Here is a 16,650-nt window from a genome sequence, read left to right on the forward strand (position 1 = left end):
CACCAAACATGAAAATTTATCAGTTTACTGAATATTTCATGAGTATTCCTTATGCACCTTCATGTGCAAAACAGTCTTCACAGACTGAAAGGTTTGAGGGTAGTACTCCTGAGGGGGAGCTATCTAGATCCTCTCCAATTCAATTGGAGGTTCCTCAAGAAGGAACAACTCCCCTCATAACTCTAGCAGAAGTTGTCTTAGCAGTCAAAGCTAGAAGAACAATTGCCTATGATAATGTCATAAGAAGTGCAATCTTAGCACATTCAAGTGCCAGTGTGTTGCAAGACACACAAGGGTTTGAGGCTGGTGCACATGGCAATAACCCAGTCAAATCCCCTCCAATTCAATTGGAGGTTCCCACTATAAGTGGAGGACAACACACTGTCACAACCACAGAGCAATCTGTGAGTCAAACTGTGACCCCAGTCATAGATGCTTATGCACTCATTTTTCTGGTGAAATGAGTATGATTAGCCCTATATGGTCTTCCCCTAATCATATGATCACAGATTAACTCTTCTCAGCCACCTCTTATTTCTATAGGTCAAACAACATTTGAGCATTTCATGTGAGGATAAGAGAAAAGATTGAGTGAAAAACAAATAATAAGAGAGACATGATCCTTCCTGGCAAAAGGAGAGGTAGATGAGTGTATGGATTTAGTAATCCTTGTGAGGGAACTCTGACTCTCAAAAGTCATGAGACTAGTGCAGTGAGAATTGGTGAGACTACTTATTCAAAAGAACAGAGAGCTTAGGATGTTTATCACTGACAGACTTTTTCTGTAGATCTAAGTGAAACTTCTATTCTTTTTGATAAACTCATTACCGTGAATCTCAATTAAGCTTGAAGCTGCAGACAGTGTTCCAAATGGACAATGACAGCAGCTTGAACAATGTGCATTTAGCTGGATCTTTCTTCCTGGAGATAATGTCAAAAAGGGGGAGAATATATATCTAAATACCAAAACAGCTAATGGATGTTGAATAAATCTAAATGCAACTCAACAAAAGAAGACCTGATGGGAAGATTGGTTTTGGTTTCTGCATTTAGTTAAAGTTTTGACATCATCAATCAGAACTTGTGCATAATTTCATAATGAACAAGTTGGGGGAGATTGTAATATATAATAGATGATGTCAAAGATTACTGGAGCTAATAATGTCATTAATCTTCAATGATCTGATGTCAAAGATTACTGGAGCTAACAATGTCATTAATCTTCAATGATCTGATGTCAAAGATTACTGGAGCTAACAATGTCATTAATCTTCAATGATCTGATGTCAAAGATTACTGGAGCTAATAATGTCATTAACATGATGATGTCAAAGATTAATGATGCTGACAATGTCATTAGCAATCAGTTAAGCTTGGGGCCAACCCTAAGATTAGTTGTACTGTAACCTTAATCTGTAATTTATACTTGTAACACTTAATGTCTGTAAAATGTAAATGGAGCAGACTGGAGCATTTTTCCCTAAACAGTGTCAAGCCTAAGAATTCTATCTGGAAGAAGATCAAGAAGGTCATGCCTCAGAAGAATTATGAAGAAGCTTGGAGTTAAATAATTCTGTTTGGTGAAAAACATTCTAAGTCAAGATCTCTACAAGTCACAGAATTAGTGTTATAGAGAAGTCATTCGAGAACTCAGAAAGACCTATCGAGAACTCAGGAATTGTCTATCGAGAACTCAGGAAATGCTATTGGAGATATCGATAAGTCAGATACCCATTCGAGAACTCAGAGATATCGACAAGTATACATTCATTAGAGAACTCTGAGTTATCGATAAACCAAAGTCCATTAGAGAACTCTGATTTATCGATAAACCAAAATTCACTAGAGAACTCGGAGTTATCGATAAGTCAAGTCAACAATGAAGTTTCAGAGATATCGACAAGCCAACATGCCTATCGAGATATCGAGTTCTCTACAGCTTAATTGGAGATCTCAAAGTGAAGAAATTTCTCTAAGTACAGAATTGCAGAACAGTTTAATATCCAAGGTTGCAAATCAACAAACAATTCACACAGCTGGATTGACAAGTCTACAAAAAGCAGCTTGAGAGATGTGCAAGATTAATGGTAAAGATTAACTGACAAAGGAAGATTAAAGTAAACACGGGATGCTAAAGATATGCTAAGCCAGAAATGGAAGATCTGTTTTTCTATAAATAGAAATGACAAGTGACAGTTTAGGAAAACTAATAGCATGTCTTATTACACACTGTATAAACCAGCAGTTAACTGAGGTATAAAGTTAACACTGGTCCTTAATCAGAACACGAGATGCTAAAGATATGCTAAGCCAGAAATGGAAGATCTGTTTTTCTATAAATAGAAATGACAAGTGACAGTTTAGAAAAGCTAATAGCATGTCTTATTACACACTGTGTAAACCAGCAGTTAACTGAGTTATAAAGTTAACACTGGTCCTTAGTCAGTTGTAACAATCTAGATAGAAAATCTTGTATTCTCTCTCAAGAAAGAAGCTAAGTTCTAAACCAAGAACTTAGAGATTTTGTAGCAAAATACTGCTTGATTTTTAATATAAAATTAAGTGAGTTTGAAGATCTTTGTTTTACATATTTGCATTGTTATTTATGTTTAACATCTATTCTACCAAATCATTGATAACAACCAACTGCTAAAGCCAAAGTCGATCAAAAAGTAAACATTTAAGCCAAAACACATTCACCCCCTGTATTGTATTCATATCTAACAAGTGGTATCAGAGTAAAATCTGAAAGCAAACAGATTAGATCTTGGAAAAATGAATACACAGAAAATCAGTAGTATCAAGATTCCTCCCTTTGATAAGGCCAACTACACTTTATGGAAAAAGAAAATGTTGTTGTTTATAAGAATGGCCAATCACCTTTACATTCAGATCCTCAAGAATGGACCCTTCAATCCTATGATTAGAGTTGAGGAAACCACAGATGGAAACATGATTATTCCAGCTCATTATGTTCCCAAGGATGCCTCTGAGTATACTGAACCTGAAAGAGAGAAAGTTTCCCTAGACAGTGCTTTGCAACTAATACTGATTGAGTCACTTGACAATGTAATGTATAATAACATTGTCAACTGTGACACTGCTAAACAGATCTGGGAAAAGATTGAGATACTCTGTGAAGGAACTGAGGAGGTTTAGTCAAATCAAAGAAGGATATTGATTTCTCAGTATGAGGGTTTTATGGCTAAACCAAAGGAATGTATCACTGATGTGTTTGAAAGGTTTAATAAGCTGATAAATGATGTGCAGCTTCATGATAAATTCTATGATATTGAAGAAGTGAATTTGAAGTTCTTGTTTACTCTCCCTGATCATTTGGAACAAAAGATCTCTGCAATCAGAGAAGGAAGGGATTTGAGTAGAATCACACTAGAGAGACCCAGGCTCAGGGCCAACCTAGGACCTGAATCATCTCCTACCAGGTTCCAACCCATGACCTGGATCTTCTCCTAACCAAGGTCCGGCCCATGACCTGGATCACCTGCCTACCAGGGTCCAGCCCATGACCTGGATCACCTGCCTACCTGGATCGAGCCCTGAACCAGGATCACCCTGAGGGGGGTCCCAGCAAGCATATGCACGTTCCGCAACCCTCCAAGGAAGAGTACGTGGGCACATGATGATGACAGCTATCAACAACCAATATATCAGACAAACACCGCGCGTGGTCCTCCCCTGAACACGTGTATGCAATCCACCCAAGCCAGGAGTCCTCTGCCTCCAAGAACCAACGACCCTTATCTAGAGGTACCAACCCCTAAACCCTACCTTTGGGCTATATGTACCCTCAAAGATGAAGGGTTTAGGGGTTAGAAAAATACTTCCATTACACACACTCTCATACACTCAGCCTATACACACACAACAACCTTAATCCTCTCTACCTTCATCTTCCCCAACCAGCTTCTTATTCTTACGCCGAAGGCGCCGCGGGGACAAAATCCCCCTCCGGTGTTGTTTTGCAGGCTCCCAACAGCAGCTACACCTCATTCACACCCAGAAGGTCCAAGAACAGTGTCGGAAGGAGCTGCCATCAAACATATCTTAGATATTACTCACCATGTCAACCCGTGCAAAATAATGTATTTAACTACTTATTAGTTAATATATTTTAATTTTAGCTAGCATATAAATGTGATTAATAGTGTTTGTATGTATAAATAATACTAGTATATAACCCATGCGATGCAAAATTGTTTTTATCATTATATATTGTAAATTCTGTTTTTAATATGTTGCTGGCAGGATTCGAACCTTATACCTCTTAAATAATACTATTTTTTATATATAATTTTAATATGTTGTTGCTAAGATTCGAACCTTATACCTCTTATATAACACTAATTTTTAAGAATAAATCTAACGGTTCTTATCAATTTGATCTGACGATTCTGGATTGAATGATCAATGCCCACCAACCACCAACAACCAAACTTTCAATGCTTCGTCTTTAATATAACTAGCATAAATCCCGTGCGATGCACGTGTTCCCATTAATATTTTAAATTTTTATTTATCCAGTTATATTATATTTTTAAAATATTTATATAAATATATAATGATTATAAATTTATAATAAAAATAATAGACTAACATGTGGTCGTAATTTAGTAGAATAAATAGACTATTTCTAGTAGTTTAACAATTTAGTAGTTTAGCAGATATATAACACTATTATTTATATCTTTTAATAATAGGATAAGTTGTATTCGTCGTTTAGCATGATAAGTTGTATTCGTAGTTTAGTAGGATAAGTATACTATATTTAATAGTAGTTTAATAATTTAGTAGTCTATTCTATATATAACACTATTTATCTATTTTTGTAATAATCAAAATTAGAGAATTATCGTTGAACCAAACCGTTGAACCAAATTATCTCAATTTCGGCTATTATAGTATAGTATAGATAGTACTAGTATATAACCTGTGCAATTCACGGTTGTTTTTATAATTATATATTGTAAATTCTAATTTTAATATGTTACTGACAGGATTCGAAGCTTATACCTCTTAAGGAATACTAATTTTTTTTTTTAATTTTATTATGTTGTTGCCATGATTCGAACCTTATACCTATTAAATAATACTAATTTTTAAAAATAAATCTATCGGTTCTTATCAATTTGATCTGACGAATATAGTTTGAGTGATCAATGACCACCAAACACCAACAACCAAACTTTTGATATTTCGTCTTTAATATAATAATACTAGTATATAACCCGTGCGATGCACGATTGTTTTTATCATTATATATTTTAAATTCTAATTTTAATATGTTGCTGGCAGAATTCGAAACTTATACCTCTTAATTTTTTTTTATAATTTTGATATATTGCTAGCAGGATTTGAACCTTATATCTCCTAAATAATACAAATTTTTAAGAATGCATTTAACGGTTCTTATCTATTTGATCTGACGACTCTGGATTGAGTGATCAATGGCCAACAACGACCAACAACAAAACTTTTAATGTTTCGTTTTTAATATAATAATATAAGTAGTGTAGATAGATGGATATATAGATTAAATTTGAATACATTATTCAGAATTTTGGATATTTGAAAGATACCCGATCCAATCCGAAACCCGACGAATTTGGATTTGAATAACTCGAAAATATTTGGATTTAGATTTTACAATACTCGATCCGAACCCGACCAGTTGTCATCCCTAGACCAGGATACATTTATAATGAAATAATGTTGAAACGATTATATTGACTAATGAAACAGAATGGGCTTAGAATGGTTCATCCAAAACCTTTATACAACCCAACAACTTCAATTTTTTATTTTACTGAAATCGTCATCCATTTTTAACAAATTCCAATTCACCGAGTTAAGTTAGACACAGTGTTTGTTACGAGAGTATTTAAATAAAAAAAGTTAGAAATCTCAATAAAAAAAATTCAATTTGCTACCACACTTTGGCTTGAAAATAATAAAGGATGAGTTTCTCAAAATGTAGGAGTAGTATTTGAGTTAAAAAATATGATGCATTGAATTGAACAAACAACTCACGGAGATGGAATATAGGTGTGTTCAGAATTCAGATTGCCGCAGAAAACAATTACTACAGGATTACGGTGATAGAAAAGTCCAAGTCGTCTGTGTACTAAATTTGAATATTCTTACAAAAATATGAGACAGTAACGGCTTGGCTAATTGATTCAAAAAAATACAAGTTGACCTTAATTTTTGTTTGGGAGCATATATTCAGTGGGTGGTTGTGCAATTTAGCTGCTGGACGAAACCACTGGACTAGTTGCCCATTAAATATGATGACCACCCCGCCCCAAACCACCATGTTCCGTTTTTTTATTTTATTCTTTCAGTCTTCCGTACACACAATTCAGAATCTGTACACATTTTCTTATTCAACTGCCCATTTGATTTACACGACAAAGACAAGGACCTGTATATTATCCATTCCGTTTTTCAAGTAAATAATTATTTTTGATTTTTTGTCATACTATAAAATTATTTTCTATATCAGCACTTTTAAGAGGTATATCAATAATTTGTAATTCACGTAAATTTAAGTAAATACAAAGATAAGAAAGTAAATACAAACAATAATTTATAAAGTAAAATGACATGAGCATAATTAATTGCAGTTTGAGTAATGATAACATGGTTCCTGGTAAGTTAGTGTGTAGGGTTGAAATCGACTCCAGTCGAGCCCAGCCGACTCATTTAATAATTTATGGCTAAACTTCTTCCCGAACTTGACTCGTTTATTTTCACGAGTCGAGTCGAGCTGACATTTTAGCTAATGTGCTGGTTTAAATGAGTCGGGCGAGCCGGCTAATTTAATTTTACATTAAATCGAACCTAAAACACTACCTGAACTCGGCTCATTTAATTTCACGAATCAAGTCGAGTTAAGCCGGTTCGTTTAATTAGACGATTTGAAACCTCCAGCCTAACTCTCCCGGCTCGAACTCCAGCCCTAGTCTGAACTATGACTTAACAGTCAGGTGTTTGTATAGTTGAATACCAATACCTGGAACAGGAAGTTTGTTTTCAAGCATTTTCTACTTGAAAGAAAATTACAGGTATTAAATAGACTGTATTTGCAAAAAAAATCCAACTTTGTTTAATATAAGAATCGAGGACGTCAAAAAGTTATGATGAAAAACTTAAATGTTGAATATTTTACAAGCACATGAAATAAGAAGAAGATTAATGTGTATACGTTTAAAGCTGTTATATTTTAAAGTCAGCTGAAATTTCAACGAAACTATAAAAGATAGCAATTGCTGACTAAGGGTGTGGGTTGTTTCTGCGAAATGAATAGTAAAGTATAGGATGCATTCAAAACTGGGAGTCAACACTTGGGGAAGGAGACAATTGTACGTCTTGTATTAATTGAGTGTAAACTCAAATTAATGTAGTAGAAGCCCGACTCTTTTATTATAAATACAGAGAAGGATACATTTCAGTTGTTATGAGCTTTGAGTTAAACTGAAAGTTCACCGTTTCATCAGCTTCTGTTTTGTCTTGCAATTCTAGCTTCATTCAATTGTAAAGTCATGGTGACTCAATCTGAAAATGGTCATTATGATGACAACAACAATGTAATATCTCTTTCTTCCTCTCTTCTATGCATTACTTTTCAGTCACTTAAACTTCTACAACTTTTAGTCGCTTTGTAATATTCGGTCTTGGCTGGAAGTGTCGAATAACAATATTTTGAAAGTTTTCCATGTTTTGAGGGGTTGAGTGCTCGTACTCTCTGTCTGACATGCATAATCGACATGAAATGAAGAGTCCGAGTCTTGTTGGTCCAATATTTGCATCCCTTAAACAGTTAAACATTTGCAACACTAATGGTTTAGATCAAGTGTTCACTGTGTGTGTTTGGGAAAAAAAATGTGCATGTTACTCTAGACCATTTATCATATGTACGCACACACAAACTGACAGGCATGCATAGCTTTACTTTAAATCTGATTTATAGGAGGCCTGCAAGCATAAATATGATCAAGTAATCATGTTATGCCTTAGTCAATCGAAATTGCTGTTTGCCATGTTCTTAATTTACTTTTCATCTTAGATTAGCTATCTAGATACTAGATTGACTATATTTTCATTTACCTATCATTAGAATTGAAATGGTACATGACAAGTAATTGTTAGCAGCATATCATATGGCACTATAATTTTGCGATAAAATGATAGGAGGCTGGGAGCTTCATGTATTCACACCAAAAGCCCTAATGAACACGTGCCACGTAATATTACGACGATACGGAAATGTTGTAACAATCGTTTGCAGTAGACCGAAGCCCCAAAAAGATTCCAGTTTAATATGTTTTGCTCCTTAGGATTTAATAACTTGTAGCGTTGATAATGGACTAATAGACTAATAGTTTTGTCGACAACAACAGTCTGGTTCCGCTACCTGCTATAACAATAGATATAGTCATGTGTCCATTTTCACACCCTATTTTCAAGTCTTCACACTAGAGCTGATTCTCAGGCTTGGAATACGATCTATTCCACTTGTTAATTTAATCACGCTACTCAAATAATTATTTGAAGTAGTCTAGAAGTTTTGTTTTTGTGAATAATGGAGGCGGCGTGCCTGTTGACTGTGTAAGAATCTTTAAGTAAGAATCTTTAAAAAAGTGTATGGAGATGAGACACACAGACTCCTAGTAAAGACAAAGGGTATGCTGTCCTACCATCCCCAAAACTTGGAGATTCCGTTGAAATGTCAAATTTAAACTTATACGATACCTTATCATTTGTCTTGGGAAAATTAGATTTATTTTCCCATCCACCTCAAATTTTACTTTTATTTTTTCGGTGGATTTCAAATGAAGCGGTCATCATTTTAATAGGTAGATCAAAGGACAGCCAGAGAGAAGGCCATCGACGACTGGCTTCCCATAACGTCTGCGAGAAATGCAAAATGGTGGTATTCAGCATTCCACAATGTCACTGCTATGGTTGGAGCTGGAGTCCTCAGTCTCCCTTATGCCATGTCAGAACTTGGCTGGTAAATTTTGATGCTCATCCCCAAGAATTTATAATTCTGTTTTTCCCCGTAAATGGTCGTATATCAGTTACAGATATATTAACATGAACATATAAAAGTAGAGTATATCTAAATTGCAGTGCTATGTGAAAATGTTCAGGGGTCCTGGTATAGCAGTGCTGGTTATCTCATGGATTATCACATTATATACTTTGTGGCAAATGGTGCAAATGCACGAGATGATACCTGGTAAACGTTTTGACAGATACCACGAGCTAGGCCAGCAAGCTTTTGGTGAGAAGCTTGGTCTCTATATCGTGGTGCCTCAACAACTAATTGTTGAGGTTAGTGTCAACATTATCTACATGGTTACCGGAGGAAAATCCCTGCAAAAATTCCATGATACAGTCTGCGATGATTGCAAAAAAATCAAACTCACCTACTTCATTATGATTTTTGCCTCTGTTCACTTTGTTCTCTCCCATCTACCCAACTTTAATTCCATCTCTTGGGTTTCTTTGGTAGCAGCAATCATGTCCTTGAGGTAACTGTCAATTTTCACTTACTGATCATAATTCTTTTTAAAAGATAAAAACAGAACATAAATTTGTGAGGGAAAGCCTAAGATTATATATATGTCATGCAGTTACTCTACCATTGCTTGGTCAGCCTCTGTTGACAAAGGTGTTCAACCAGATGTGGACTATGGCTACAAGGCCAAGTCTACTGCAGGGAAAGTTTTTAACTTTTTTAGTGCATTGGGAGATGTTGCATTTGCATATGCCGGACACAATGTGGTTTTAGAAATTCAGGCAACAATCCCTTCTACACCCGAGAAGCCTTCCAAGGGTCCAATGTGGAAGGGAGTGATCGTGGCATACATAGTTGTAGCCTTGTGTTACTTCCCTGTTGCTCTTATTGGATTTTATATTTTCGGGAATGGCGTTTCAGATAACATTCTTATAAGCTTGGAGAAACCCAAATGGCTCATTGCAATGGCCAACATGTTTGTTGTTTTCCATGTTATCGGGAGCTATCAGGTACAAGTCTATATAACTGAGTTCAAGTAGGACGTTTATCAATTGCTGATTGGCTGATATTGTTTTTGTAACTGTAGATTTATGCTATGCCGGTATTTGATATGATTGAAACTTTGCTGGTAAAGAAACTAAATTTCAGACCAACTGCAGCACTACGTTTTATTACAAGGAATGTATATGTTGGTAAGTAAATGTGCCTTTAGACACTAGATTACATGCTGTGATTTCTTTGCAAAGGGAGATACTTGAAATTGAGGATTAAACCATTACTTTTCTGTTTCAGCATTTACGATGTTTGTCGCCATTTGCTTTCCTTTCTTCGGTGGTCTTCTTGCATTCTTTGGAGGATTCGCCTTTGCGCCAACCACATATTTTGTAAGTTAATCTATTTTTTCGAAGTAAATAGTAAGTTACATTTTGATTGTGCAATGTCATGTGTATTCATTATATAATGAAGCTAAACTTGAAGAAAAAGCTCATAATATTCATTGTTTTATGTAGCTTCCTTGCGTAATGTGGCTTGCTATCTACAAGCCGAGGAGATTCAGTCTGTCTTGGTTTACAAACTGGGTAAGTGAAGCTTATAGTTGTTTAGAAATCTTCAAAATGGTAAATTTGTAGCTGATTTGACTCAAACTGCTATCGTCAATTTCAGATATGCATTTTCATTGGCATATGCCTCATGGTTTTGGCACCTATCGGAGGCCTAAGGCAGATCGTGCTCCAAGCCAAGACCTATGAATTTTTCTCATAAGCATCTATCAGCAAGAATGATGGATTTGGTAGATTATCATAAAATGAAAATTAAAGAAGCTTGTGAGTTGTGACGACTTCCCACCGGTCATGATCAAATTATACTGTGCATTTTAGATGGAACATGGAAGACAACTAGAGAAGCCTTTGTGTTAGAGGGAATAGCTAAAGATTACAGGAGTATTGCTATCATATGGAACGTTCAATACACCGAATGGAAAGACCCAAAGATACCAACATAATCCTCCACAAGGCTTTATAGTTTTGCTTTATTTGTGTGTATAATACTATACGTGTGTGCTTTTTCTTGCGGTTAATATTTGTAATGGATGATCGATACCAAATTTATAATCTTTTGAAGCAAATCTGCAGATATTAGAATACTAATATAAGATCTAGGAAGGGTCTTGGCCTTTGTCTAACAGCAGAAACACGTAGGGGTCTTGACTTTTATGGAGTGCTATAATTTCGCAGAACAAAGGCATAAATGCTATATCAAATTTGAAACCGGAAGAGCACAACAAATTATATACCGACATAAATTAATCCGATTTTTATGAGCACAGTTTAGGAAAGTTCAGGTCCTACCTGTGATTAGTTGTTGTTGGTGACATATTGGCAGCATCCCTATCTGCCAAATGGCTAAAACCATTTAGTTATTGTTTTCTTCCCATGGCACCAGCCGGCAGCTTATTTGCAGCATATAGAGATTACTGTCAACTTTTTACATAATCTATGTCCATTTGATATTTGTATTCAGCCGTCCGTGTGGGACTCTTCTTCGTACCGTTTGTACAATATTAATGCCTACAACAATTATAGAACATAAACTGAATTATATTTCTGTACCCAAAATATGTCAACCAAGGCATCACTCAGGTTACTATTTTCACTTTTTTGAAGATATTCTGTTTCAAAATTGTTAGTGTTACAATTCTGAGATCAGAAGCACCTTGGAAAAATTAGTTTGTCACCAACAATGCTTGTGACCAGGCCCAGTGTCATAAGTGTGCGAACCAAGTATTAGTGCAGTGGTTGAGCTCTTGTAGCCCCTCGCGAGGGGTAAAAAAGTGTCATAACGGTAACTGTCAGCTGATTGCTATAGACATTGGAATACATTTCTTACTGCAGATAACCGAGTGTCATAGCCATAGTTTTTCTCAAGAAGAAAAGACTGTTGTTTCCAAATTTACTGTGCCATTTTTGTCTTGAAATCGGAAAACCTATAAAAATCGAAAGATTGCTCGAGAAGAAAAGAAGCCAATTTTAAGATTGTTGCTACAAGATCATTCAAGTGAACGCATTAATTGCCTTAGGACTGTTAAGGAACTAAACCCCCCTGAGAGCCCATTTTTCGGTCGAAAATTGGATCACGGACGCCCATCTGTGGGGCATAACTGAGTCCTTCCGCCAGGCTGAGCTCTAATATCATGTTAAAGAACCGGTCGCTCTACAACCTTAAGGATGTAGAGGAAGGTCATTTCCAGGATCTTATATTATTAGTCTAACAAGGACAACATAAGTAACTTCTCCTTTGCGTTTGACCTTATATCCAGGCTAATGAAACAGAAGAATAACAGCTCTGATACACCATGTATCTCTTCCAATCATCTCTACAGCTTGCAAGTGCCAAGTAGATATTGGATACAATCTACGTGACAGACAAAAAAATGCCAGATGCAGGAGACGGAAAGAACGTTGTAAATAACGCTGTAACGACTTATAATAGACGTATATTTTAAATAGTGATTCAGTGTACCTCAAAAGAATGAAAGTTTCGAAGAATGTACTTCCATGTTGCATAGGTCTTTAGGTAAAGACAAGAAATTGTAGATAACTTCCATTTTATAACATTATACAGATTCACCGTTGTTTAGATGATGTACATCTCTAAGATATGTTTCAATACAAGACATTAAAGACAGTGCCATAGGTGTAAGCTTCCTAATCAACTGGTTCGTAATTAACAAGAATGAATTTTAATATTAACTAAATTATATCTCCATAGCTTTCAGCTTCCAAAGTACAGAGACTTGGTTTCTTCAGTTGTTTATTAGAAGATCCCTCTCCGACTAGCTTACTACAAGTTAAAGGAAAAAACAGAAGGACAACATGAATGTCATTAATCTAATCAGCTCTATATATTTTTCTACCTTAAACCGTAGTACATACGGCAGGTCATTATACTCAACAGCTGTTCACACAGATTCCATCGTTCCCAAGTTTATATATAACTACGATGCAAGTAACTATAGCGATCGTTTTGTTTTCTGCTTAATCTTTCTATTTTAGCCATGGGAACTCAAGCTTTATCAGAGGACGAAAAATCATATGCTGCAGCTTCAGCCCCATCAGACGCAAACTCTCAAGTACCCTTGCATGTACACTCTTGTTTTCGTTTTTGTTTTATGCTATTTACTTAACATAAGAACAAACAAACTTGCTTTATTTTCTTATTATCTGCTACAATTATTTCACTCTTTTGGCTCCTAAATTATCATGTCATGCAACATATTTGTGACGATTCAAAATTGCATCAAAAGAATAAAAAATTGTCTAGAAGCAAAGTACAGATATATCAATTGAAAAGATTTAACACTTGCGTACATAATACCTGCAACACTGGCAGTTTTAACTTGCAATCTTAAAAAACTGATAGACTGCCAAATTCCCGGAAGCTTTCTGCTTCTCCTTGGACATCCAGGTCCATTCAAGGGATTACTTGCAGTTTTCACCTCAAACCAGTCATATGAGTCAGTAAATAAATCCATGCAAGTTATTCCATATAGATTTATGTATTTATTTATTGCAATTTTGATGCCAATTCCAGGTCGAGAAGTTAGCAGCAGAGAAGACAGCAGAGCAGAAGGCAATCGACGATTGGCTTCCTATCACCTCATCGAGGAATGCAAAATGGTGGTACTCAGCTTTCCACAATGTCACTGCTATGGTTGGCGCTGGAGTCCTAAGTCTACCTTCTGCTATGGCAGGTCTTGGATGGTTAGTACCAAAAACTCAGGAGTTCAATATATTGCAATTAATTTCAACAATCAGAAAAACAAATAAACAATCTTAAAATAGTTAAGCGGGCTTGGGCGAGAGTAGTACGAGGATGGCTGAAAAAAGCTAATAATCGTAGTTAGATTGTGCAACAATAAACCAAACATTATGCATAAACACTCTCTAAAGATTTATAATAATAGTGGTGGATTCCACAACAATCAAAACAAGTTTTAATTGGGATTATCTTTGAAAATTCCATAACACATCTCTTTGACTTGATAATTGATATGCTGAAAAGCTTTATCAGGTGGAAATGAATTTCTTGACTGAGAGATGTGTATCTGATCCTAATGCAGGGGACCTGGTGTTGTGATACTTATCTTGTCCTGGATCATTACTTTGTACACCCTCTGGCAAATGGTTGAGATGCATGAAATGGTTCCTGGGAAACGATTTGATCGTTACCATGAATTAGGCCAATATGCATTCGGTGAAAAGCTTGGCCTTTATATCGTGGTACCCCAGCAGTTGATCGTTGAGGTTGGTGTGGATATAGTTTATATGGTCACGGGAGGAAAATCTCTACAGAAGTTCCATCAAACCGTATGTCCTGATTGCAAGGATATCAAACTCACATATTTCATCATGATCTTCGCTTCTGTTCATTTTGTACTATCCCACCTCCCCAACTTCAACTCTATCTCTGGAGTATCTTTGGCAGCTGCAGTCATGTCTTTGACGTAAACCTCATCTCTTTCTACATCAATTTCCATTATGATCACTTGTAGTTCCTCTTTTTTGTCTAATACAAGTACTTTTCTGTTACTGGTATTGTACAGTTACTCCACGATTGCTTGGTCAGCTTCTGTCCACAAAGGAGTCCAACCAAATGTCGAATACGGATACAAATCTAAATCCACCTCAGGAACAGTCTTTAACTTCTTCAATGCCTTGGGTGATGTAGCCTTTGCATATGCTGGGCACAATGTGGTGCTGGAGATACAGGCAACAATACCTTCAACCCCTGAGAAGCCATCCAAAGGGCCCATGTGGAAAGGAGTGATGGTTGCTTACTTTGTGGTAGCCTTGTGCTACTTTCCGGTTGCGCTGATTGGCTACAGAATGTTTGGAAACTCTGTCGAAGACAACATCCTCATCTCTTTAGAAAAACCTGCATGGCTTATTGCAGCAGCAAACATGTTTGTCGTCATCCACGTTATTGGAAGTTATCAGGTGGAGTTGAGTGTCTGACATATTTAGTTATCAAACTCTTGATGCACATCGGACATATTCACCAAGTTCTATCTGATTTTAAATGCAGATCTATGCAATGCCTGTCTTTGACATGCTAGAAACCTTGTTGGTGAAAAAACTGCACTTCAAGCCCAGTATACTACTTCGATTTATCACACGAAACACATATGTTGGTTAGTAAATTCAGCCAATGCATTGCTAATGTCAATTGTGATTTAGGGCCTGAAACATTCAATTACATATTATGATACATTCATTTTGCTTCCAGCGTTTACAATGTTTGTTGCTATCACGTTTCCATTCTTTGGGGGTCTCCTTGGATTTTTTGGAGGGTTTGCTTTTGCCCCAACAACTTACTTTGTAAGTACCCCCTTGTTTTTACATAGATTTCGAAGCAGAACTACTAATCTGAAATCTCACATCTATACTTTTGTGTTCCAGCTCCCATGCGTGATGTGGCTAGCTATCGTTAAACCCAAGAGATTCAGCTTATCTTGGTTTACTAATTGGGTATAACATGCTATGAAATCTTAATTTCTGTTTATAAATTCAGTATGTTAAGATTTTTTATAATCACAAACTGTTTTGGCTCGATGGTTTCCAGGTTTGCATTGTTCTAGGCCTACTTCTGATGACTTTAGCGCCTATTGGAGGGTTGAGGAATATTATTTTGAGCGCCAAAGACTACAAATTCTACAACTAAGTCATCTTCCAAAACCTTGGACTGCAGCAAATAGGAATGAACTAGAAAATAAACATGGAATAACTTGTTTTGCTGCAGCATCTACGAACAGATCGAGGTCAATAGGTACATAATATCCTTGAGTGAGCACGAGTAGCAGCTGCAATTGTGTGTTGTATCTTCTATTTCATTGTGATTTGATTATGCCTGCACATCTATAATACTCATATTAATGTTTGCTATAATTGAAAGGGTAAAAGTTTGCATCCCCCTGATAAATACTAAAAGGCGGAAAGCCCTAAATAGAACAATGAAATTCATATTTGTTGGCTTCTAAAGAGGATTAAATTCTAAGATATTGTATAGTTCAAGGGTAATAGATGCCGTAGTCATACTTCCGAATTCTGCCAACAAATTTAATCGCAACTAAAATAGTGAATTACCCCTCCGCTCATACATGCAGATCCTTACACATTCTCTAAACTAACTTCATCTTGGTGGTTGACTATGAGCACTAAAAACACAGACAAACATTATTAAGGCCATCCAAGAAAAGCACGTCTCCATCATGAAACGATTGGAACTACTTCCACTAGCTCCCCGTCTTAAAAAAAAATATTACCGGTTGAGAAAACTAATCCTGAAACGGCTTATAAAATAAGTTAATAACTACTTCCGCATCACTTCTCCATATATCGAGTAAAAATCAAAATCAATCAGCACACGCATCTTCTACAATAAACTTCAACAATATACAGAAAGTTTTATTAAATTTCTGGAGCATGACAACCAGAACAATAAATAAATAGAGTGTATTAAGGCCACCACAACATGTCAAAAAAACTGCCTAGCCCCTACAGCCCAACTTGTGAAACAACTACAAGCTTCACCATCCAACTTCTGCA

General features: G+C 36.1%; 2 protein-coding genes across 2 annotated transcripts; both read left to right on the forward strand.

The window, feature by feature from the left end:
- Positions 1-7,437: 7,437 nt before the first annotated feature.
- On the forward strand, positions 7,438-11,171 carry LOC141712098 (lysine histidine transporter 1-like). The gene is made up of 8 exons (XM_074514898.1): positions 7,438-7,607; positions 8,877-9,034; positions 9,174-9,557; positions 9,660-10,053; positions 10,131-10,236; positions 10,337-10,428; positions 10,555-10,623; positions 10,709-11,171. The coding sequence occupies exons 1-8, from the start codon at positions 7,563-7,565 to the stop codon at positions 10,805-10,807; spliced, it is 1,347 nt and encodes a 448-aa protein (XP_074370999.1). The 5' UTR covers positions 7,438-7,562; the 3' UTR covers positions 10,808-11,171.
- Positions 11,172-12,476: 1,305 nt separating this feature from the next.
- On the forward strand, positions 12,477-16,309 carry LOC141714098 (lysine histidine transporter 1-like). The gene is made up of 9 exons (XM_074517639.1): positions 12,477-12,537; positions 13,099-13,175; positions 13,637-13,806; positions 14,166-14,549; positions 14,649-15,042; positions 15,131-15,236; positions 15,332-15,423; positions 15,505-15,573; positions 15,668-16,309. Exons 1-9 carry the CDS (start codon positions 12,477-12,479, stop codon positions 15,764-15,766), a joined length of 1,452 nt encoding a protein of 483 aa, XP_074373740.1. The 3' UTR covers positions 15,767-16,309.
- Positions 16,310-16,650: the final 341 nt, after the last annotated feature.

Source organism: Apium graveolens, chromosome 3 (assembly GCF_009905375.1).
Source record: "Apium graveolens cultivar Ventura chromosome 3, ASM990537v1, whole genome shotgun sequence".
Lineage (NCBI taxonomy): Eukaryota > Viridiplantae > Streptophyta > Magnoliopsida > Apiales > Apiaceae > Apium > Apium graveolens.

Bases quoted from the DNA above. Each gene is read 5' to 3' on its own strand.
- LOC141712098 (XM_074514898.1), top strand. From the start codon at position 7,563: ATGGTGACTCAATCTGAAAATGGTCATTATGATGACAACAACAAT. The intron at 7,608-8,876 runs GTAATATCTCTT...TCATTTTAATAG, and splicing joins ATTATGATGACAACAACAAT to GTAGATCAAAGGACAGCCAG. The intron at 10,054-10,130 runs GTACAAGTCTAT...TTGTAACTGTAG, and splicing joins ATGTTATCGGGAGCTATCAG to ATTTATGCTATGCCGGTATT.
- LOC141714098 (XM_074517639.1), top strand. From the start codon at position 12,477: ATGCCAGATGCAGGAGACGGAAAGAACGTTGTAAATAACGCTGTAACG. The intron at 15,043-15,130 runs GTGGAGTTGAGT...TTTTAAATGCAG, and splicing joins ACGTTATTGGAAGTTATCAG to ATCTATGCAATGCCTGTCTT. The intron at 15,237-15,331 runs GTTAGTAAATTC...TTTTGCTTCCAG, and splicing joins CACACGAAACACATATGTTG to CGTTTACAATGTTTGTTGCT.